Here is a 22,862-nt window from a genome sequence, read left to right as displayed (position 1 = left end):
GGAATTAAAGTTCACACCGAGAACGCTGCGTGCTGCCGAGTGCAGTGGCAGTAAAGCTGACACATGCAAAGCTATCTCCACCACCCTGCTATACTCCTATTGCACCTTTGGCTGAACAGTTATATAGCTATATGTTTAACACTGGAAACACATATTTGAGATGACAGAGTCAGCCTACAAGTCCAGACTCTGGAACGCGCTCACTACCAATGTATTTTACCATGGGAAAAAAAGACTTTTTTTTCCCCCCTCCCCCTTCATTTTAACCACATCACATATAATCACAGATAGACAAACTACCAAGTACGTTCTACTGACATCGCTATGCCTTCAGTTACTCTCATATATAACCATCCTTACGATAATGAAATCAGTGGTCAGGTAAAGTATTAATTTCTCTGTTTTACTTCATTTTTCACAGGTTAGATGTTCTCTTGAGAGGTAATAAAGCATACAGCTCAACTGACATTAATTCTTTAAATTCACTCCTCTCAGCCCTGCCCACGCACTCCCCCCAAATGGCCAAAACATCCATGTTCCTTGTAAGAATGCCATGATTCAAACCCAATTTGAAACAATGGTTTATTAGACAATTGCTACAAAAGACACTTCATTTTTAAACTCAAGGTGTTTGATCGTTGTTGAAACAGGAAAAGACTATTCACCAAACTCTATTCCCTGGTTAATCAACAGATAATATAGTTGCAGTTATGGCACTGGAAAATGGACTGCAAACACAAGGGGAATATGAAATAAAAGTAATCACAAAAGGAGAATATAATTCTGGGCTATGTAAAAGTTCAGAAATGAAACAATCTTCCTTTCACACACCATTTCTGTCAGGTTTCTTATGGCTGACAGAGCATTAAATTACTGCAAGACAAAAATGAAAACTCCAAACAACTTTGGATGCCAGGCATTGCTTCTATTATAACAATCTTCACAATGTACTAGTGTACCAGTGGTTTCACCCCAATCAATGACAATGCAGTTCAAGTGAAAAAGAAAAGAATGAAAAAAACCTTACATTAGGAGAATGCCAAAACATTTGACAGAAATTAAATTTTATGTTGCTATGCAACATTATCCAAAGCATTCTGCTGGTGCTAGTGCTGCAATAGCATATTTGAACTTAAAATGTTACATGCAACCTTGAGAAGGACAAAGAAGGGGGAAGACGGAAACAAAGAGAAAAATACGATCATAAATTATCAATGAAAAATAAAATGTCATACAGCAAATGTTTAAATAATACACTGAATTCACATTGTCCCTGGGATTTTCAACACGTTACAGTACAGACTCCAGCAAAATTCCCATGAAGCTACTCAGCAATAATCCACAGCCTTGTCTTTAGACCTTGTCTGAGCTCTTTGCGAGCACCAAGGAAAGCATGGGACAGATTGCTCAACCTCTCCTACCCCATTTCTGAGCACTGCAGATGTGCAGGCCCATCGTGCATGGGAACAGAAGACAGACTCACCTCAAAGATAATTTAGAAGATTGTTCTGCTTTTTATAAAGAGGAAATGGAGAAATAAATTTCACTCCATAAAAGCACTGTCAAACTCTTCCTCTCTTGGGGCTTCAAGAAACATCCTGAATACCCCAAGATACTGCAGTCAAGCCAAGTCTGTGCATCTCTGCCATCAAGTCCTTATTAGATATTCTTCACACACGATCTTCACTCAGAATAGCTACCCAAAGGCAAATAAACTGAGAAGGTATTTGCACATCTGAAACATTACAAACACCACCACTTTCTTCACCTCTTTAAAGGCAAAAGCTAAGAGACAGCAAGTCTGACCGAACACTAACATGAGAAAGCCTACAACTGTACTAACCTTGGGACTAGAATTTGAGAGGTGGAAATGAGATGATGAGATTCTCACCTGTTCCTGCTGTTGGAACTCTTTGCTTACATGCGTTCCTTCGTTTCTGTTACGGTAGCATGAAAATTAGATACCATAAGTGCTATTATTTGGTAATTCTTTCAGTTGCAGCACTGAATTCCACCATTGCCAAATCCTGGTATTTGTTTTATATGATATTCTTACTACTCTTCCTGGTTTAGTAGGGTTACTAAGACAGGAGGATGAAGCTTCTATCCAATCAAAGGACAAATGACTGAAAGTGAGACTGCTGACAGTGTCATAAAACATTTTGTTAATTGCCTTTCACAAAATATCTCTAGCAGTAAAACTCCAATACCTCCATTCCCCAGAGAGTCTGGTAGAGTCAAAGAATTAACAAAGCTTTTCTGACTGCAATAAATAATATAGTACCAAATGAATAGAGATAAATGTAACCCATTTTCATTACAAACCAGCTTCTGCTTGGATACCTTAGTTTGACTGAATTCAGCTGAAATACTTCAATGGAAATCTCAAAGGAAGAAAAGATCAAGAAAAAGGTAACACGGTTATCTAGAGAGGTTACTTCCACGTTGAGGCAGTCTTAAGAGTCCCTTTTTGTCTGCACACGGACATGGGAATATAGCTTAAGGGACTCAGAACTATAGAATACATTTCTTCTATTATCATTTTAGGGTATAATTTTTTGTAAAATTTAGAAAAAGCAATAAATACATTAAGTTTTACATGATTTTAACACAGGTTTATGTAGTATTTCATATTGCTTAAGTAGCTCTTGTCAGCTTATTACATGCATTATTTTGCAGTATTAAGCTACATTATTTATCTACTTTTCTTATGTGTTCTTTTCCTATGCTTATAATCTCAAGAGAAGAAGAGATGAGGACCCATGTCTCCTCCCTGCTTCTTTCATGTTGAGTCTAAAGACTAGAAAATCTAATCCTTATATGATCAATTTAAGTGTCTGTTATACTAAAGCATCAACTTCTCCTCTGTGTGGAAATAATTTACAATGTAACCCAAATCTTTCTATAATCTTTCTCGGAGTATCTTCTTGAAGCAAGCTCTTGGCTTCCAATATTTGCAGGGATAAGTTACATGTCACTTTCTCACCATGGTTTGTCCAGCAGATCAGTGTTCAGGCTTCAGGAAGAAATTTTATCACCCTAATACAAGCCTGGACAACTACAGCAATACTAATTGGGATTTAACAGTCCGGTGGACCATAAGGTCTCAGACTCACCATCCAGTTACCACATTCTAGACAACTAGCTAATGTGTCTGTCGAGGCAGCACAACTTCACATGGCTTGCAGTGGAAAAAAGCAACTATGCACCACAAAGTGAGCAAATGCACAAAGTACCACTGCTCAGCTGACACATTCGTTACAAAGTTAAGCAAAACATACCTTTTAAAATCCATCCTAACATAAACTCTTTCCCTAGTTTATCACCATCACTCTGTTCGCCCCAGGCCCCAGATAAAATCTCTCTCCATCTCTCAGTCAGTTCACAGTGAAGCAGTTCCCTCACTCCTCGGTTTCCTGACTTTTGGGGGATCCTCAGGCCCATTCAGGCTCTGATTTTTAAGGAGCCGAGCACCAATGGCCAGGTTCTTCACCAACAGTTGCATTTCAAACCCAGCCTTATATCATAAAGTAGGAGAAAACCGATTCTCCTAGTTTACCCTTGGAGGTTGTCCCAAGGTGTCTCCACCTCAACAAGCAGCTGTGGAGTTTTAAAAGTAACCAGTAGATGTGGTCTGCCTGGGGCACGCTACAGCTGGGGTTACAAATGCTTGATTTCATTTCCACTGTTATTCAGACACACAATTGTTTCCCAACATTAACCAGAGTTTGTAGGAGAGCAGAATCCCCACACCATCGGAAGACCTGTCCTGCACCACGCAGCCCACGGCTCCACAACCATGGCCCTTAAAGCAGCGCTCCCGATACCTGGTGTGTGCTGCCCCTGTGCCAACAGCCTGCTGGGGTGCTCAAGGTGCTCCATCGTGGCTGGGGCTCCAAAAGTTCCTTTGGATTAAAGGGCACTAATGAGATTTTATGAAGCAGTGAACCTAACAGGAGACACAGCAAGACATTTTTGGACACGCTGCCATACCGGTATTCAATATTAGACTTCAGTATTACAACGTTAGTAAAAAACAAACACAATATGATTATCCTCTTAAGGCTTTTTAAGCTATTTTCATGTAGAAGAAAGAGTTAGGCAGAGGTAACAAAGGATACATTTAGAGACTGAGATAATATTTCTACTTGTTTTCTGAAGCCTGAAAGTGATTTAATCATTACCTGCCCATTGTAGATACTCCGCCCTCAATGAGATTAAGAGATATTAAGTAGCACATCTGCATGTGTTTACGTTAATGACAACTTTATAATGTTTCTCAATATAAAGTATTTTTAACGTGTGCACCCTTTGTAAAACTTAGAAGAACACTGCATTCCCCTTCTGCTCATTTTACCAGTAAATGCTATGGAAAGGAGCCTAATATTCAGGAGCTGGCATTCAGATTTGTATGTTATTCCTTCCATAGTATAAGCTCCAATCTTCCCTGCAGCATAAGCCCAGTCTGACAATAAAGACCCATACAGTCTAGATCTGACTGCAGAATTTAAGACCTAATGCTTAAATCAACACTAATCCAGAATGATCAGCATCTTAAAACAATTTGAAACCTCATCAAGACAATTCTTCAGATAAATTAAAGGTCATATGTGCTTAAGCAGATTTTCCACCAATATAAAATAGTTTTCTAACAGGCCAGGAAGGAACAAGCATAAATCATTTCAATCCAGAACATGCTTTTGTTAACAACCATAAACAACTGAAAGGTATACATCTAGAATACTGCTATTCCAAACATGAGTGAACACTGCCTACACAACAGCCCAATTCAAGTATTTTATTGTTTATTTATGCAACCCTTCATGTACACAAACGGCACAACAGGTAAATTGCTGAACAAATGGTGCCTGCTTTGGAAAGCTCAAGCCTGAGAGATGTCAGTACAGCAACAGGGCACAGGACTGAAGGCAGAGTGGTGCATGTTGTGTAGGGAAGAAACAGCAACTGCACAGATGAGGCTCGGGGGTTTGGTGTCAGGGAGGGAGAGAACTTGGCGAACAGTAACCAGAGAGGTTCTTTCAAGGAAAGACTGACCCATAAAACAACAGAGGTAGCAGGAGCAAGGTGCAGAGACCAAGAAAAGTGCAGCCACAGGCATAGCTGGTGGAGGCTGGGAAAGGTATATGAGCAACCAGGAAAAAATTAGGTCAGAATACAGAGATTGAAAACCCGAACTTGGTTCAAGAAAAGAAAAACTAAAGTTAAGATTTAATACACCAATTAAAAAGTTATGGAGACCACAAATTATCTTTTAAGAGTCTCAAGCATTTATCCCAGTTACATACAAGCTGCTGTAGGTACGGTCCAAGATAGTTAAGTTTTCTTGTCTTGGAAAAGAGAAGTATTTTTGTTTCTCAGATACCATTGTATTTACGCCATTTGATAAATACTGATTTTCAATAACCAAAAACCAAACATAAACAAACATAAATTTTATGGTGGTTTTTTTTTTTAACATAAACCAGTTTCACTTTGTAGAACAGCTTTTGTAATTTGTGTTTTAGTATCAACAGTCACAGCCTAAGACAAGCTGGAAGCAAAGCTTGTAACTGCTGTTATGTATTCTGCCCTCTTGGCCATGAGAAGTATTTTTCCTTACCCATAACTGCTTCTACAGTTTCCAGGTTTTCACTCAAAAAATATCACTTCCTTACCCAGAAGAGTCTTTCTCTCTGCAGAATACTTTGCAGCCATTTGTTTCAAACCAGCACCTCCAAAATTGCAAAATAAAGATTCTGCAGTTACTGAGGCAAAGTATGCTGGACGCAACTAAGGAAGATTCACAACTCCACAACACTATCACTTTAGAGCTGTGAAGACTGCTCCCTCCTTTCCATCTATGAATCTTTTACTAGCAAAGAGATAGCGTTTGAGGGTAAAAATTTCACAAGAGTTTAAGCAACCTGTTCTTGAACCTAAAAACCCTGGCCACAAAGAGCTCACATGGCACTTCGGTGCTAGCGGGAAATGCCTGGACCCCTAATACATTTGCTTGAATCATCAAATGCAGTAGGCTTAGTACTTCTCAACAGCATAAACCAGGTGTGAGATCCCACTGTAAAAATTGTTTATAGGTACATCCATTAAACAGTCATGGTTACATTCTTAGTATTTTCTAAAGGTATTTTCATGTGCAGAGTAACACATTCGGATTAGCCTTAGAAATTCATGCAGCTAGATGAACAAATTAATTAGGCTAAGTGAAAACATGAGTTGTCAGCACCTCCACTAACATGTGGGTAACTGCCATGGGCACACTCTGATCATGTGGTATCTTGCAATAAGCACTAAGCAGCTTGTTCCTTTTCATGAAGGAATAAAGGTATCTCTTATTTACCACAGAATACTGCTGGTAAGTGTGCCCACAGGCAGGTAGACCAGCTACAAGGTTTCAAGTTCATATTTGCACTTGTACTCACAATCAAGTTGTCTCCATCAAGAAAATGGGCTTATACTCTGACCTGCAAGTCACAGATGCAGAGGTTCCTCAACTTACAGACTATGCATGTGGTAATCAAGTTGTAGCAGAGCAGTGGAGAAATCTCTTTAGAGTAATAACAAGTTTATCTGTCTGCCTTGATTTCTTACTGTGTTTGCAAAACCAACACGAGATTGAGGCAATGACATTTTGTCACATTCATGATTATTCCATTAAGGCTTGCATAACATTTACGGCATCTTTCCAGTCCTCAAATTTAAAATAACCCAGGTAAGTTGAAGAAGAGTGTTCGCATTGAGCATATTTGATATGACGACTCGAAATGTTCATAGAAATTACTACAGTTTATTAGAAGCTGCACAGTAGATAGTGAAATGTTTATCTTCTGTCGTAAAAGTATCTTGAGTTGTGCATGTAAACAAAAGACAAGATGTTGGAACAAGCAATAAAGGCAATGAGGCCAGAATAATTTACACAATAAGCAAGTAATTTCTTAATTTCCTTTGTTGAGAAGTGTACAAGAATTTCGGGGGGAGGGGGAGCGGTAGGTACGTTAAATTTATTTATTTTACAATATTTAGTGTAACATACTGCTACAACATGGCATTTCAGATTCTAAAAGTTTGTTTCTTCTATATATTGCTAGTATCTTCATTTTTATTGTACTACCTAATAAAAATGCATCAAAAGACAATTATGTTAACAGATGCTTTCAGGAACAAATAACATTAGGTACTAGTATTATTTGTCCTCATTAATGCAAACCAAAAAGCAGTTCTTGGCAGGATATAAACAGTTGGTGATTAAATATTTTAGGTAGCCAACTTAAGACAAGGTGTGGGAGTCTGATTGTTAACCACTTTTGAAGATTAGGCTCTTTCCAAATGACACATGCAGCACAAAACCAAACAATCATGAAGTCATTTCAGAAAAAATTAACCTAACACGTTATCAATTTTTTATTTAATAACTTGATCATGTCTCTGGAGTTATTTGCAACGCTTTTATAATAGTTCAATAGTAAGCATCAAAACTTCTCTTACACATTGAATTGAAGTTGCTGTACTGTATCTAATACCATGTGGAGGAGCTAATTAGTTATAGACTTGGAATGCCTATAGCCAGTTTTCAGCACCAAGTTTTAAAGGGTTTTTCAGTCAATCACCAATAGAGGCCAATTCTGGACTGAAGTCTGTGGTTGAAGATTTTTCAGACACATTTACAAACTTGCCATGCAAAATAACTGCAAGTTAATCATGATATGGGATCAGCTTGACATCTCCAGAGAAACTGTAGTCAGCAATACATATAATTCCAATAATATAAATAACACAAGCATTTCTGTAAAGTTAAGTTTTTTTGTTTGGTTGGGGTTTTTTGTTTTTAAAGTGTAAGGACAAGAAGTGATTTGCTGTTTAAAGAAGAAAAAAAAAAAAGAAAAGAAAAAGAGGCCTGCCAAACCCAAAAAGGATAAAACCCCCTTTTTATTTCATAAAGGATTTTCCCAATAATCTCCAAGTGCTTTACAAGTATTAGATGTAAACTAAGACATGTGAGAACTATAGACTGCAGTAGCTTAAACATACATGACCATTATCACACTATTCATTCTTAAAGCTACTAGTGGAAGTTGAAAGCTAGAAGGCATAGGGGAAGAAGATTTGGTACATAACATTTTGAGTGGGGAAACACAGAAAAGCTGTTTTGAGACACAAAAGCCTTAAGAAAGCCAATCTCAAAATCTTTTCTGAGGCAGAACCACCACAGCAGGGACCATTACCAACTTCAGAATCTAGAGACCTTTAGGTTTTAATGAGTCCATGAAGTTTTTTAATTAGTATAGTTCTTTTAACAAGATCCTAAAATAATGGAGGGTCACTCCATGTGGAACAAGCAAGCTTTCCCGCCCTGTGTCAGTCAAGGCATGAAACACAACGTTCTACCTGCACCAGCCACTGCAGAGCTCAAAGTTGTGAAGGCCAAAGGGAGGAGCAGTAATTAAGGTTGTGAAGATGAAGAAAGAGGAATTTTTTAGGAAAGTCAAAGCTGAGTCAAGGTTATATGAGTAATGTTAAAGAGGTGGCAAAAGGCAGATCAACAGATATGGGAACGTGGGCAGAAGAGCAGGAAGTTGGAAGCAAATGAAAGAGTTGTGTCAAGAAAGAAAACAGAGAAGAGTTGTGAAGAAGGCTCTACGTGCCGAAAACAAAATCTGAAATAGTTCAGAACTAATTATAATATTTTTCCATTCAACAATTATGCCCTTTTTAAAAATTAAAAACAACCTGCATAGACATGCAGTGGCTGTGAGATACCACCAATTCCTGAGAAATGTTCTGTGATTCATGCCAAAAACACGAGCATATTAAAGTGTGGCAGGTCAAGCTGTCCTAATTTTTTATTTTTTTAAAAAAAGTTAAACAACTCCAAACACATAGTACACTTTGAAAGAAAGACATGATTGCCCTTACTACAGCAAATTTGCCCCAGTTTACTAGGAAAAACATCTATGATTTTAGTGCTTGAGGTTTATGGTTCACCTTACTGTTGATGTTGCCAAGTAAGTCCTTGGACATTCTCACAAAACATCAAGTGCTTAAAATGCAAATAAACTCCTTGTGGGAATTTTTATTTTCTTTTTTCAAACTGCATAAATAGGCTAGGTGCTCAATTCCTGTTCCCCAAAGTCAGATTATGACATTTGAAAAGCATACTGCGTAACGAAATGCCTTTGAGAAAAGCCCTAGCTTTCAGAACGTACCATCAGAGCGCTTTCTACTCCCTGTTACTCTGTCCCATGTTGTGTATATGCTATGCCCATCAGCTGAAGCTCTTCTCTATAGTTGCAACATCCATTTTGAAAATAGTCATGGTGTCAGGGGTGAAAGTCAAGGGAAGCTTTATTAGAGGCAATAAGAGCTTTAATACAGATTTAATGGCTGTAATGTCCCTGCTATTAAAAATCCAAAAGCTATCAACTCGTTTGACAACTTGAAATCTAATATTAATAAAATGAAAAGGGAGACTCACACCCTCCACACACACCCCGATTCTGAACACAATTTTATGTAAGACTGAAGTGGTTCTCGCATAGTAAAGACTGAACTAGACATGCACTGTAGGGAGGACTGTACCCAGAAGGTTGAATTGTTCTACAAGCTCAACATACGGATACCAGTCAGGAGAAAAAAAAGAAAAACCAAAAAAAAACAAACCAAACCAAACAAACAAAACAAAGAAACCACCAAACAACAAAAAAACATGCAAAGCCATACAGTCATTATTATATCAACATTTCAGTTACTAGCATTTTAATGAAATCATCCTCAGAAACAATGTAAGGCACTTGGAAATTAACTCAGTAGCTGTCCAGTTTTAATGATGCTACATTAGGCAATTTTATCTCATTTTCATTATGGAGCGAGATATCAAAGGACTATGCATTTTCTGCAGGATAAAAACATGCAGGTGAGCAGTTACTACAGAGAAACTACTGCAGAGTAAATCCACACCCTAGACTGCCTTGCTGTAACTTGTTCCTATAGCCATACCCTCTGCTTTAGTTTAAGTTTTTCAACTAAATTAAATTAAAACTACCTAAATACTGAAGAAGGGTTCCAAGTTGTGTGCACCAAAAAAACCAGCTGTACCGTTTCAAACGTTACTGCCTCTAGCAGTCCACGCTGTCTCCGCTGGAGATAATCGCCCAGACAGCAGACAGTTGCAGTGAATGGGCTGCTCTGCCGCAGCCCTCCAGCCCACTTCAGCACCTTAGCAGGAATAAATATACCTTTGTCAAGGCAGAAGTTAGCACCGGGACCACGGGCTGGGACAGCCACAGTGGAGAAGGGCACTCACATCGCTGACTGCGTGGTACCCAGCATCGCCTCCTGCGCAGTGCAGGGCTGGGCGGTCTCAGACAGCACCACCGCGCACTGGCACAGCTGAATTGAGCACAACTCAGTTTTCAGATCACTCAGAACAGCCACAAAGAAGTTTAACACAATTCAGTCAATCTATTTCAACAGTTAATGCAGAATTTTCCGAGTCTTCCCACGTACACCACCCCAGACAGAGAAACAGAGTAGCATGTAGTATTGCTCCAATGAAGCAAAAAGGAAAGTCACAAGTGAGCAGAACTGTGGGGATCAGCACCTACAGGTTATAAAGGGATATATATCCCTATAGACAAGTATAAAATAAGCACCAAAGCTTCCACTCTGTAGGAGGAGAAATAGCTTGAAAATGAGATAAACTAGAAAACAGCTCGATTTGTTAAAGGTTTCTTCAAACTTAACACACCACTTGCAATATACACTCAAGTATTTTTACATTGCATAGAAAGGATGACTTTTAGATCTCCTAAAATGTCCACTGCTACTGCAAGCCCTTCCCATGCCACTACAGAAGATGGCACCGAAGAAGAACAGGAGCTCCCCACCAGAGCAAGAAGACACGCACAGAAAAATAAGCTTCCAAGTAAATCCTGCACCCTACCAAACAATGGCAGTCAGCCAGCCACAGCATATGTATTTGCTGACAGTAAAATTAGTAAGAAGCTACTGCAAAGTTATTATACTATCCAGATAACCAGAACTTCAAGCATGCACATTACCCAAAACCTAAATGGGTCTGCAGTCTCTTGGTTTTAACTGTCAAGAATTCAAATTAAAATTTCCTTGATAAGCAGTTTTAGGGCTGAAACTGGAATTCACATCCTGAATTTCAAGAAGCAAAAAGAACTTCAACATCCCATTTAAGAGACTTAATTTCAGCTGAGCTGGCAAACAGCTAATCATACTTACAGTTCAACAGCCACAAAAATAATTTTCATAGCGTTAGAAGTCAGTATCAGCTCATTAAAATGTAACCTACTGGAGTTTGCACTTAATTCATAATTCTATCAATCATCATCCACAACTGTTACATCAAAAGTAACTATATGAAAGGCAAATCAAAGTAAAAATGTACAAGCATGTTTCATGGATTAAAGAAAAATGTAGAACAGAAGACACATTTGTGAAAAAAACATTCTTTGGCAACAGTTACAGCATAAGACAAAATGGTTCGAGTAGATGAAACCCCCCATTCCAAGGGGAATTTCAGGAATGCAAAATATTGTCTTTCAGAAATATTTTCTCAGACATGAGTTATATTTGAGAACACCAGCTACACAGAACATTATCATGCTCAGTCTGGGGATTCGGGCTCCATATTTAAGCTAGCAGAATAAGCAAGAGTACACTCTTTGTACCACCTTACTTTGTTTTTATTATTATTTTGATTTTTTTGTTTGTTTGTGGTTTTTTAGGTGAAACTCTTCAATAAAAAAACCAGAAGTGGTTAAATAGAAATAAAGTAAATTAATACAAAACCAACCAAAATTTAAATTTCAGAGTTTATTATACCAGTAGGAACCAAAGCATCACAGAGGGGGCCTAGCTTGGGGTGGGAGGGAGGGGTTGTCTGAGAACACAAAACCATAATCCCCGATATAATAACCATCTTTCAGATGCCATCAGCTTACTTAGAGTAAAAGAATTTCCCCACTGTTCCTTATTACTTTACAAAGTAGCACAGCAAGATTACTAAACTGCTGGGGAAGTGCTTCTAACAAGCCACCAAAAGGAAACCAGAAGGTAATAGCGAGTTGTGCTCTAACAGCACTGAGGTGTTGAACAAAGCGGAACAGGGGTCTGTCAAAATACCTGTCATATATTCACATGGGCTTCTAGCTTCCAGAGGGCAGGAAAACAGAGAAGAGAAAGAACAGTTAGAAACCCTGTTAGTACAGAGGTTTGGTATGCAGAGAACTGTATGCGTTTAAGACTGACTACTTACACTATGACAAGCCTTTCTCGTCTGGAAATCTTCACTGTTTCACTGTTAATAGATGAAACAATATTGTAAATACTTTTACCAGTGGTCCAGATGTGCTGAAGGTTTGTTCCTGTATTTATTAAAATGTCTTGAAAATTTAATTTCAAGCTGCTTTATGTGAAATTCAGAAAAAAACCCAAGTATAAGACTACCATAACCTTCCCTAAAGATGAATTTGAAGACCTAGTGCCCAGTTTCTGAGAGGACCACTTCACATAGTTGGTCACTTCACAGACTGTATAAAGGATTTCCTTCATTTTCTTTAACTGACGTAACTGTGGTACTTGGTCTTACAGCTACAGTAAGACCAATGATTTCTGAAACATTAGCCAGAAAGCAGAAAGGATGGAGACTGGAGAAAAGAGGCCCCGAGATAAGCCATCAGCGAAAACCAGCGAATCAGTCATTTTCTGCAGCAGAGCCCCTTTCTTTGACAAGGTTCACACATCACAAAACAGTAGGAATAAACATCCCTTGCTAGTCACTGCAGCTTCCTGGATCACTGATCAAAGATGCTTAATTTAAATGCAAAACAATCTGCAACATTATTGCCATGTCTTAGTAGAGCAGTAATAACTAAAGTATCCTTTCAAATGAAGAGAAATACAAGATCAAGTGCAAGATGGCAAGCAACATGAAGAAAAAATGCAGTGTTTTCAGTTTCTCGATTATATGTTGTTACATTAGTTGTCTTCATTGATTTTAACATACTTCTTTTAAGCTTTATTAATTTCTATTCCTGTAATACAAACATGTCAATAATATGGTGTCAACCTTCACAGCCTTATTCAGAACAGGCAATGAGTCCAAAAAGAAATAATCTGATAGACACACCTGTAGCCAATCCCATTATCCCAAGGGTACTTTCTCCAACAGAAAAAAAGAACTGATAAATCTTTTACAGAAGAAAAACTTTTAAAAGCTTCTTCTAAACTCTGCGTTTTTCATTTAGAATGCAAAACCCGGCTTGCTCACTCCAAATGGTTAGCTGCACCACTAAGCTAAATACATCATGTATTTACTAGAAACCTTCATATAGCAGATGGTATCTGAATTAGGGCTATTAGAAAAGATGACATTTTCCTTCTGTTTTTTTCTGTATCAGGAAGAGACCAAAGAAATTCTAGAATTACTTTAATACTTTGGCTTCCTCTCACCCTTTTTCCACCTCAGGAAAAGAGATATGAAGCTCATCGAGGCCGTATGTCATCTGTTGACTTTAGCAGCAAAAACACAGCCAAAAGAACATTAAATCAGTCCCTTTGTTTCTTCTGACTCATCTGAATTTACATCCAGTCAGGGGTTTATGGGCATAAGCTTGTTTCAGAACCTGAGGTAAAACATTATTTTTCAACTGTAATTATTTTTATTAGTAAAAATTAATGTACAAACATCTTCTTAATACTCTTGCCACAAACCAAAAGGTATGCGTTAGTCAGTCTCAGAAAAATTGCTGTTTCCATGTACTCAACAGAGGTAATACTCTGTGCACGTCTTCATACACCTTTCTAAATCACGTGAAGATTAGTTTTTACAACCAAAGGAAAAAAGCAAAGTTCTGCGTAATGAGAAATGCACTATTTTTTAGTAGGTGCCCCTCAATATATGCTTAATATTTAAACAGAAAAAGAAGGAGTAAAGCCTATGCTGGTAAAATTCAGTTTGCTACTCAGCATGTAAAATTACTGCTTAGCTATCCAGAAGCACGTATCCATATAAATACATGTATAAGCACCCACATACTGTTGTTCCTCAGCAGTAAATAAAAAAAAGTGTCTCCTCTCTCTAACCACATATGAAAGAGGAAAAAATGTGCTAACCTTTCAGCTAATAAATTCAAATCACTTTCTAAAGTTATCAAGGAGTCTAATCTCTTGAAATACATAGGTTTAGTTTGCATTTCCTTTCTTTTGGGAAATCTGCAAGCTGAGTATGATCATTCATAAGGTTCTTTGACACTGTATAAAGTCCCCTTCACCCAAAGAGATCACACAGATGGAATAATAAAAGATTAAGAGGCCCAAACCCATACACAGGTAGGGAAGAAAGTGGGTCGGGAGTGCGTGTCCGTACACATTCGTGCGCCCATCTCAGATGCACACACACACACGAAGACACAGAATGGTGGGGATTACAATTATAGTGTTTTTAAAAAGTTTAAAGAAACTGGCAGACAGGTTGACTCGTTATTTATTTATAGGAGGCGTGCGTGCGCTCAAATGGGTGAACAGGGCCAAGAAGCTTCTCAAGCCAGTGCAAAATTACTGGCAGAAGGCAGGACCCAACAGTTCTGCATTCCTGTGCAGCAGCTGCTTGTCAAGAGAGGGATGCAGGAACCTATGTCTAAATTTACTTTTGATATCAGCACATAAAAATCCTTTTTTAGAATTGCTGGTGAAAGGGGAGTCTCCCGCACTTGTCATTTTACATTGTATCTTTCAAACCCACAGTTCACTTGCCTAGCAAAATGCACGTGTGACATTTAAAAACCACTTCAGTTCTGCTGCTTTTTAGGTAACTTTTCTATTTATTTATTGGCCTGGAAAATCTTCTTGGGAGGGTACAGGGAGGAAGAGAAGGGAGTAATTAAATACTATAAGCACTGAGAGACCTTTCTCATTTCTAAAAGGGTTTGACATGAAACCAGAAGTAAAAGATCAGTATCCACTTAAGAATACTTTAAGAAATTTTCTGGTGCCTTCATACAACATGCAATTTATTTTAATTCTTAGTCTTTGTTAATACTTCCACCTCATTAGAACAAGAGTATCAAACAACAACAAAAAATAGTTAACTACATAAACCACACATATTATACTGCTTTTACTCAAAGACTGCATAACACATAAAGCAGTACACTACAAATTAAACCCATAAATAGCTAACAGATTGGGAAACAGAGGCAGAGACAGGTTAAGCGAGTCCTGGATTGTGGCAGCAAAGTTCCAGAGCAGAGTCCAGGTACAGGTCCATGGTAAGAGACTGCAGGTTTGCATGTTGGCTAGAGGAGGATTACTATGAGAAAATGACTGCTTTGTTTTTAATTAATTCCTAAACTCAAAGTCGACCAGTCAACTGGAAATCTGAAATCTGTTGGAGCTTTATTGAATTTAATATAACTGAATTTCTGAAAATTTACTAAAATGTTGGTATTCTATACAAACGTCGTGACAGATCATTTAAAATACTCATTCTGAATAAATGAATAATAAATAAATTTTTTTTAAACAACAAATTATCAGAGTTAGAGGACGAACCACTAATTAGTTTAATCATTTCCAAATAGGCTGTGCCTTTGCTCCTTCAGTTTGGAGGTTCTTTACTTCTGCTTTACTTCTGACAGGAGAAAACCCACAGTCTCCAGACAGCTACAGTTTCCAGATAAGCCTGAGAAAGAACAACTACTGCATTGTCCACTACACACTGCTCCACAAGAGATGTGGAGCTGGAGCACCAGAAAAGACAGCTTGCCCCGAGTGCAACCATGGCCAGCTGGAGCCAGCACCAGTCAGCACACAGGCGTCTCTTGGCTCTGCTAAAAATTTACCCTCAGCAAGATACTGGGTTTAATGTTACTGCGGTGGCTGGGTATTCAGAGGACCTGTTAAGAAGCATGAGTCTGGGAGCTCACGTCTGATCATCCTAAAGGCTGTCTACAGACATTCACTATATAAACAGACATGCGGAGTGAAAATTATATCAAATCTCAGCTGTCTGCTATGTCCTTCCACCAAAAATGCCCAGGTTAGCACTCCATAAATTCTGCAGGTGGCAGAAGTGCATAGACACTCCATAATCCACTCCAGGAAGAAACACAAACTGATTAGCTTAAGCACACAATGAAAATAGCTTCTGCTAATACAGACGACATAGTGAAGCAAACTACAGAACACATACATGATCTTCTGGTTTAAGAGGCAAGCGGATGGTAACAAAAAAGCTGGAGATGGGAAACCTGTGGCAAAGTCTTCACCACGGTTGGATTCCTCCTCCCTCCCACTCCTTAGGGAAATTAGAGAAGGCTGATTTGGAGAGAAAGGGTCACACTGAGAAAACCACACATGGATATGGAAGCATCACCAGCTGAGCCCACTCAGCAGCTGAAGCATCAAGGAAAGGCCAGATTTGGGCCTGACTGGAATGATGAAGTGGGACATCACAAAAATCCTGAGAAAAGACAGTCTTGGCTACCAGTAAGGAAAAGCAATGCACAGTGTTGCAGGGCATGTACAGAGATGACTGAAAAACAGAACTGCAGGAAGACTTTCGTTGGCTCTTCTTGCTCTCTCCATTAGCTGTGTCTTCCAAAAAAAAAAAAAATAATCCATCTTTGCTTCAGTTTCCCACTGAGATTCCTTTTGTTCTCCTTCCCTATCTTCTATCCGGTATGTCTCAGTAATATAAGCCACAAACTCAATTACTGTCTCCACTCTGTTACTGTACATATCACCTTCAAAACTCTAAAATGTTTGCTGTCTAAGTGACAAAAAATAATCCTTAAGTTCCCACTACAAACACTTTTCTTCACTGAATACCATCATAAAAGCTGTCCTGCAGTATGTAAGGACCCCACATCCAGAATTTGCTTCAGGATTTAGTCACTTGGTTGCAGAGGTCTGCCATGTTACCACCCATTCTCTTCCACAGCACAAGTAGGAAAAGTACCCTTTCCTTGCAACCGCTGTTCACATTTGCTTTAAACACCAAAGAAGGTGTATTTATACCGACATCTTAGACTGTAAACTGGAGGACCTGAGAAACAGGCTCACTCTGCTTTCTGCCACTGGCAGAAGTATTATTTCAAACAACTGTAACTAGATTCTTCAAAAAACACAACTCAAACCACCAAATCTTAGATTTCTTATGTTGAGAAATTGCAGGTGCTCCTTTTATTCTCACTGGCCAAAAGCTAGGCACCAACAAATTTACAGGTACCAAAATGGTTGAGGAGGAGGAGGATTACAGATCACATACTTAACACTGCCAGCAGAATAGGACAACATCACTGAGAATGGAAGTCTACCCTTCCCTTATGTCCCATCCTTGTCTTCTTGGCTCCCACACGTACATCCATCTTGCCCATATATCCACCTTACATAAGCATTTGTGTAATTGCGTGCTGAACCAGATCAGGGAATGAACTTGCACACAGATCAACCTCTTCTTTGTGAGTCTAATTTTAACTCCTGTTAGTTTGCCAATCCCCAGCTTGGAGGAGGAGGAGGAGAAACAGTGGAGCAGAGAAGAGTAGAGGCAGCATGACGTCCTTCTGCATCAACAGTAAGTTATACATCCAAACCTGCCCAGGGAACCACCTTGTCTAGCAGCTACCCTCTGTCTCACTTACACTTTAGACACCTAAATCTTTTTCTAAACAGAATAATACAAATCAATTATTAGAGTGAAAATGATTTTTTTTTTTTTTTTTTTTTTAAATCTCTGCAATTTAAAACTCGCGGACACCTTTTGTTCCATCAGAACATGTTAACACTGCCATCTGTATGTAAATCAAAATTGTGAGTTCAAAGGTATGTCAAACATTGAGTAGTTTCACCTATATCACTGTTGTTCCATCTAAAAGACTTTTGCTGCAAGCTAATATCTTTAATTTGCAAAACAACATGCACAGTCAATTTAAACATTCTAAAGCAATACAAGAAAAACTGAGAAATTCTTAGTCAACAAGTATTTAAAATTATAATAAAAACACTTTAGGAACTTTGTACAAAGTTAGTTTATATGACTATTGCAATGACCAAGTTTCCAATTTCAGAATGCTGAAAGCAACCATTTAACACAATCCTAGGGGGAAGGGGGAATCTGCATTTCTCTTCTGCACTTGTCTAGTGAGTTTAATTTCCAACATTCATTTTTCAGCCAGTATTTTTAATACCATTAAGCACTATTCTAAAGAAATGCTCAAGGACGTAAGTGGAATCTTAAATGAATTCCTCAATATGGTTTCTGTGCACTTAAAACATCTCATAGATAATACCTCCCTCCAGCAAAATACATCCTATTACAAACAGAAATTGCTTTTATCAAGTTCTAAAGGAAACAGTTCAGCCTTTTCTAAAGCAGCAGTTCTGTTTGCTTTTGTTCTTAAGCAACTAACATCAACTACAGAAGGGTTATTAGCACAAGAAAAAGTGCCCAAATCCTTTCTGTTGCTAACATGAGCACACTGGGAACAGTATATGGAAGATCTCCATTTTTAGATGTCTCTGCAAAGTAAGGCCTTTGCTAAACATTCCTATAAAATCTAAATAATTTGCATTTGGGGGAAGAGGGGACAAAGATATCATAAAACCCTGAAATACTGTACTCCACATGCTGCATCTTCTAACTGGCTATTGACTCAAGGTACAGAGCACAATTTTAGATCTCCTTCAACTGGACAGCCCACAGCGTATACAGAGCACTTCACAAAACCAAAAGCTTTGTACCAAAAGTTCTTTCTCTAATATCTATCTGTATTAACCTCTTGTTCATAATGAAATGCCCAAGCAGCTAGCAGAGCCAGCAAAGCCTCCCTCCTCTCACGCATAGCTTTCAGGAAGGCTGCTATGTTGAAAAGGCAAAATTATCGTTGCCCAACAACATGCAACCCAACAACAAAATCCCACTGCAAATGGCTTGACAGAACAAATGCATGGATTTTTATAGACTCAGGTCAACTCCAGAGTGTATGAACTGACCTAATGCTATTCAAAGAAATCGAAACTAATGTTCCTGTCCCACATTCTGTACTGGTTTGAATCTTGCCATAAAGGAAGTTACCGCTGAATATTTTTTAACTGACAGAAATTAACAGATTAGTCAAAAAGCTATACCCAAAAAGTCACTTAGCACCTTTCAGCTACCTTCAGTATAAGAAAGCCAGAAACAAAATAACCCCAATATTAAAAGAAATTAAAGATATACTACACTAAATTATTGGATGAGCACAAGTGTATTTGGTGTTATAATTTGCCTCAGTTTGGGCACTTCCCTAAATTTGGACTTGTGTTGGGAGAGTTTAAGCTAACATAAGTCTTACATCAGAAGAGATTCAAGGTAAACATAAAAGTCATACTGATTTAGGAGCACAATTGAATTTAACCTTTTAAAAACACTTGCACTTTCATCTAAGAATTAAAAAGGTGCATTTTAACAATAATCTGATCTAGTAGCAGATGACGCTAGAATGACCTGTTGAGCTTTCTGTCACCACCTCCAGCCTCGTGCTTTTTCTGCGCCAGCTCACACACACGTAAACTCCCAGTGAGATCCCCCAGGGAGCTAATCCTGCAGAAAAGGAGCTCTGTAGGAGAAGAGTGAACACTTTCTGTGGGTTTAACTCCCTGAATGAGCTCACCATGAATCAGGTGAGTGTCACCTGCCAGGCCATTAAAATGGGTGGCAATACCTAGTGGTAGCGAAGAAGGGAATGAGGTTGTCTCCTTCTGGTAGAAACTATCCATTAGCTCAGCCTAATGGATACAGGACATGTAATTGCAAGTCTGCAAGTTCACATTGTTCACCAGTTTTATTATTCTGTCATGCTTTTGCTGGCTACCGCTTATCTTAAAAACAACTTAAAAGGAACAATTTTAAGGTATCTAAAAATAAGCATCCATTGAGAACGAGGTTTTTTAAAAAGTGCATTTGGTATTCTAGCTTCTTTAAAAACTCTTTGATTTAAAGACAGTACCAAATTAAAATTTAAACAATGTTTTTCAAATACCTCTAAGCAAGTACTCTCGCAGGTATCTAACCTCCTATGTTTCTGGTTTTTCACTGCAAGGTTTGTTAAAGAAGTTCTAAAGGTCATTTCCATGGCTTAGGAGAATTTGGCTAATATTATGATAAATATTCTTGGAATCTAATTTTTTTAAAAAAGCAATGAAATAAGCATAAACATGACTTTTATGGATCTCACCATCCAAATGCATGCTAAAAATAGTAAGAACAGAGTTATATTAAACCAGGAAAGTACAAGGTGTCTTGACGCAAAGTTTGGTTTACATAAAATAGAAAAGTATTTTTCCAGCGGATGTAAATTAAAACAGCTAAGAGAAAAACACCAGACAAACTGCTCCCCATCTTAAGATGATACTGACGAGCTGGTATTTGCATATTATGCAAGAAACAGATCACCATGAAATCGTGCCTGAGGTACCGTTCTTAGAAGCAAAAAAATCACAGGTAAGAGCATATAAATAAAGATTAGAGTTATATAAAATTTTTTGTTAACTTGAGAATTTAAATCAGTTACTAAATGATTACATTAACTCCTAATTTCAAGAGCAGACAGGACACATCCAGAATAGTACCAGTTTTTTTCTTGTTCAAGATACAAAATAACTATTTTAAATACCTGAATTCTTCAGAAATCCACAATAATTTTTAAAAAGGCAAAAGATTCTGAATACACTTAAATCACCAATGTACCAAAGCAATTTTTTAAATGGTTTCCTTTCTCTTACTGATGTATCCCAGAATCCATTAACTTAAATTTATTCACATACCAAGAATACATTAAAGACTTCACAAATCTGTTTTTCTCCCTTCTCGATTATGCCAACATCAGTAAAGCACTATCATTCCAGAGCCATGAAAAATAGTTGTCTTATATGTAACAGCAACCATCAGCTCCCAAAGTTCCAAGAGAAAAACCAGAGACATTGGGCACCAGCTTTGCTGCAACTCATCAACAACAGATAAGGCCTGTAAAGTAGCAGCACTAGTCATGCAAAACACCTGGTGCTGCAGGCTGGAAATAACAACACTGGCAAGAAAATTCTCTAGAGTATTTGTTATTGTTATCTTAGATACCGTCTTGTATTTCCTATCAAGATATCAAGTTCATGCATGGCATTTGAGTGTATATATATTTAATAGTTCCATGAACACATACACTTCCCTTAAACATAGCTGAATACAGACTTTTCAAGGTGTTCCTTCTCACGCTGTATCTAATTACATTTCAGCACTCTGCCAAAGCAACAGCTGTCTCCTTAGGAAAATAATAATTGTAGCATGAAAATCAGGTGGTACTTGCTTCCTGCTTTTGCTCATGGCTACTATTCCAAAGGTGGAAAAAAAATAAAACCGAACAAAACCACAAACATACCAACATCTGGAATTTAACAGAAAAACTGACAACAAATACCAAGGAACAAGGTTAAAAAAAAAAAGATCCATACCAAAACCTGAAATCCCACTTCTGGCCGCTATCATTAGTTATTATGAGAAAAATGAAATAAAACTTATTTCAGAACCTGTCTGTGACTTCTATTCCGGGCCTGCCTTAGTTCATTCATATCTTTTAAGAAAACATTTGCTCTACATCAAAAAATTAATCCAAGCCCCTATTTACTATTAAAGACTCGAGTACAATCTAGTCTCACAAAACTTCATTGGTGATGGTAAGTTTCTGGACATGCATCCTTATTTTGACATACTGGGGCAATCACGAAAAATAACCGAATAAAAGCAGTGGCTTTATACGCTGATTACATGACATTTCGTACCATATCTACTACTGATGTTACAATAGTTTGCCTCATGCCAAAAATTCTAGTTACAATGCAAGTGGCATCAAGCACTATACCCATATTAGTATCCTTCTTTTTGCAACCTTTAGTAGCACTTCACGTAAGTATGAGGAGTGGTGGGAAACTTTAGGGGAAAAAGGCTAACTAAGACAAGGCAACTGGCTGCCCTTGTAATCTGCAGTCAACTTAAAGAGCCACTTCAGGTCATGAGAAATTTCAAGATGACAACTCTTTCATAGTTCTCTTCCCACGGTCAGAAAAAAATATCACATGGAAAAGAAATACTCCATGAAAACAGCTACTCTTCCACTAGCTTTTATGGTAACTTGCACGTAAGCCAAACAATGTACAAGTGTATCAATCACTTTCCTACTTAAATGCCTTTTTGAAGTCACGCACAAACTTATAAGAATGTTCAACCAACATGTATCAGCTGGCTCCAGTACTGTTTTCAGATATTGGTATCTGCAATCCTTTTACCGGATCTAGCATCATTGTCTGAGCTCAGATGACTCAGATAAAAACAATGTGAAAACGTAGTTTGTTTTCATGTTTAAAATCTCCATTGGTCTCCTGCAACAATAACAGGAAGAGCTGTACGGATCGATATGCAAGATTACTAATAGGGACTTTTCTTCTCCTACCCAACAACATGCACGTGAAACTTTCTTAACCAGGTAATACATGCAACACTTACAAGATCTCTGTGAAGCACCCAGTTTGCATGGAGGTAATGGATTCCATCGAGGATCTGGTAGAGTAGGGATTTAACCATAGATCTTGGCAACTGCATGGGCTTTTTATTTGCTTTTGAGGCACGGTGAAACTTGATGATATGCTAGAAATAAAACAAGTAGAAACATGAAGCATGTTAGATAAGTAGAAAGGTTTTTTGTTGTGTTGGTTTTTTAAACTATTAACACTAAATAATGGAATGAAATACAAAGTTTGTTGAACTTTGCAATTAAAAGTAATAGTGATAT

General features: G+C 38.0%; 1 protein-coding gene across 1 annotated transcript in view; it reads right to left on the bottom strand.

The window, feature by feature from the left end:
- CDK19 (cyclin dependent kinase 19) overlaps positions 1-22,862 on the bottom strand; it is a 128,883-nt gene that overhangs the window by 44,932 nt on the left and 61,089 nt on the right. Inside the window, exon 4 of the mRNA XM_049817686.1 lies at positions 22,577-22,717. Within this exon, the coding sequence (XP_049673643.1) occupies positions 22,577-22,717 (141 nt within the window). The remainder of the gene's footprint in view (positions 1-22,576; positions 22,718-22,862) is intronic.

This window comes from Accipiter gentilis, chromosome 15 (assembly GCF_929443795.1).
Source record: "Accipiter gentilis chromosome 15, bAccGen1.1, whole genome shotgun sequence".
NCBI classification, from domain to species: Eukaryota; Metazoa; Chordata; class Aves; order Accipitriformes; family Accipitridae; genus Astur; species Astur gentilis.
Note: the sequence above shows the minus strand (reverse complement) of the source record. Positions and strands in the feature narration are given on the sequence as shown.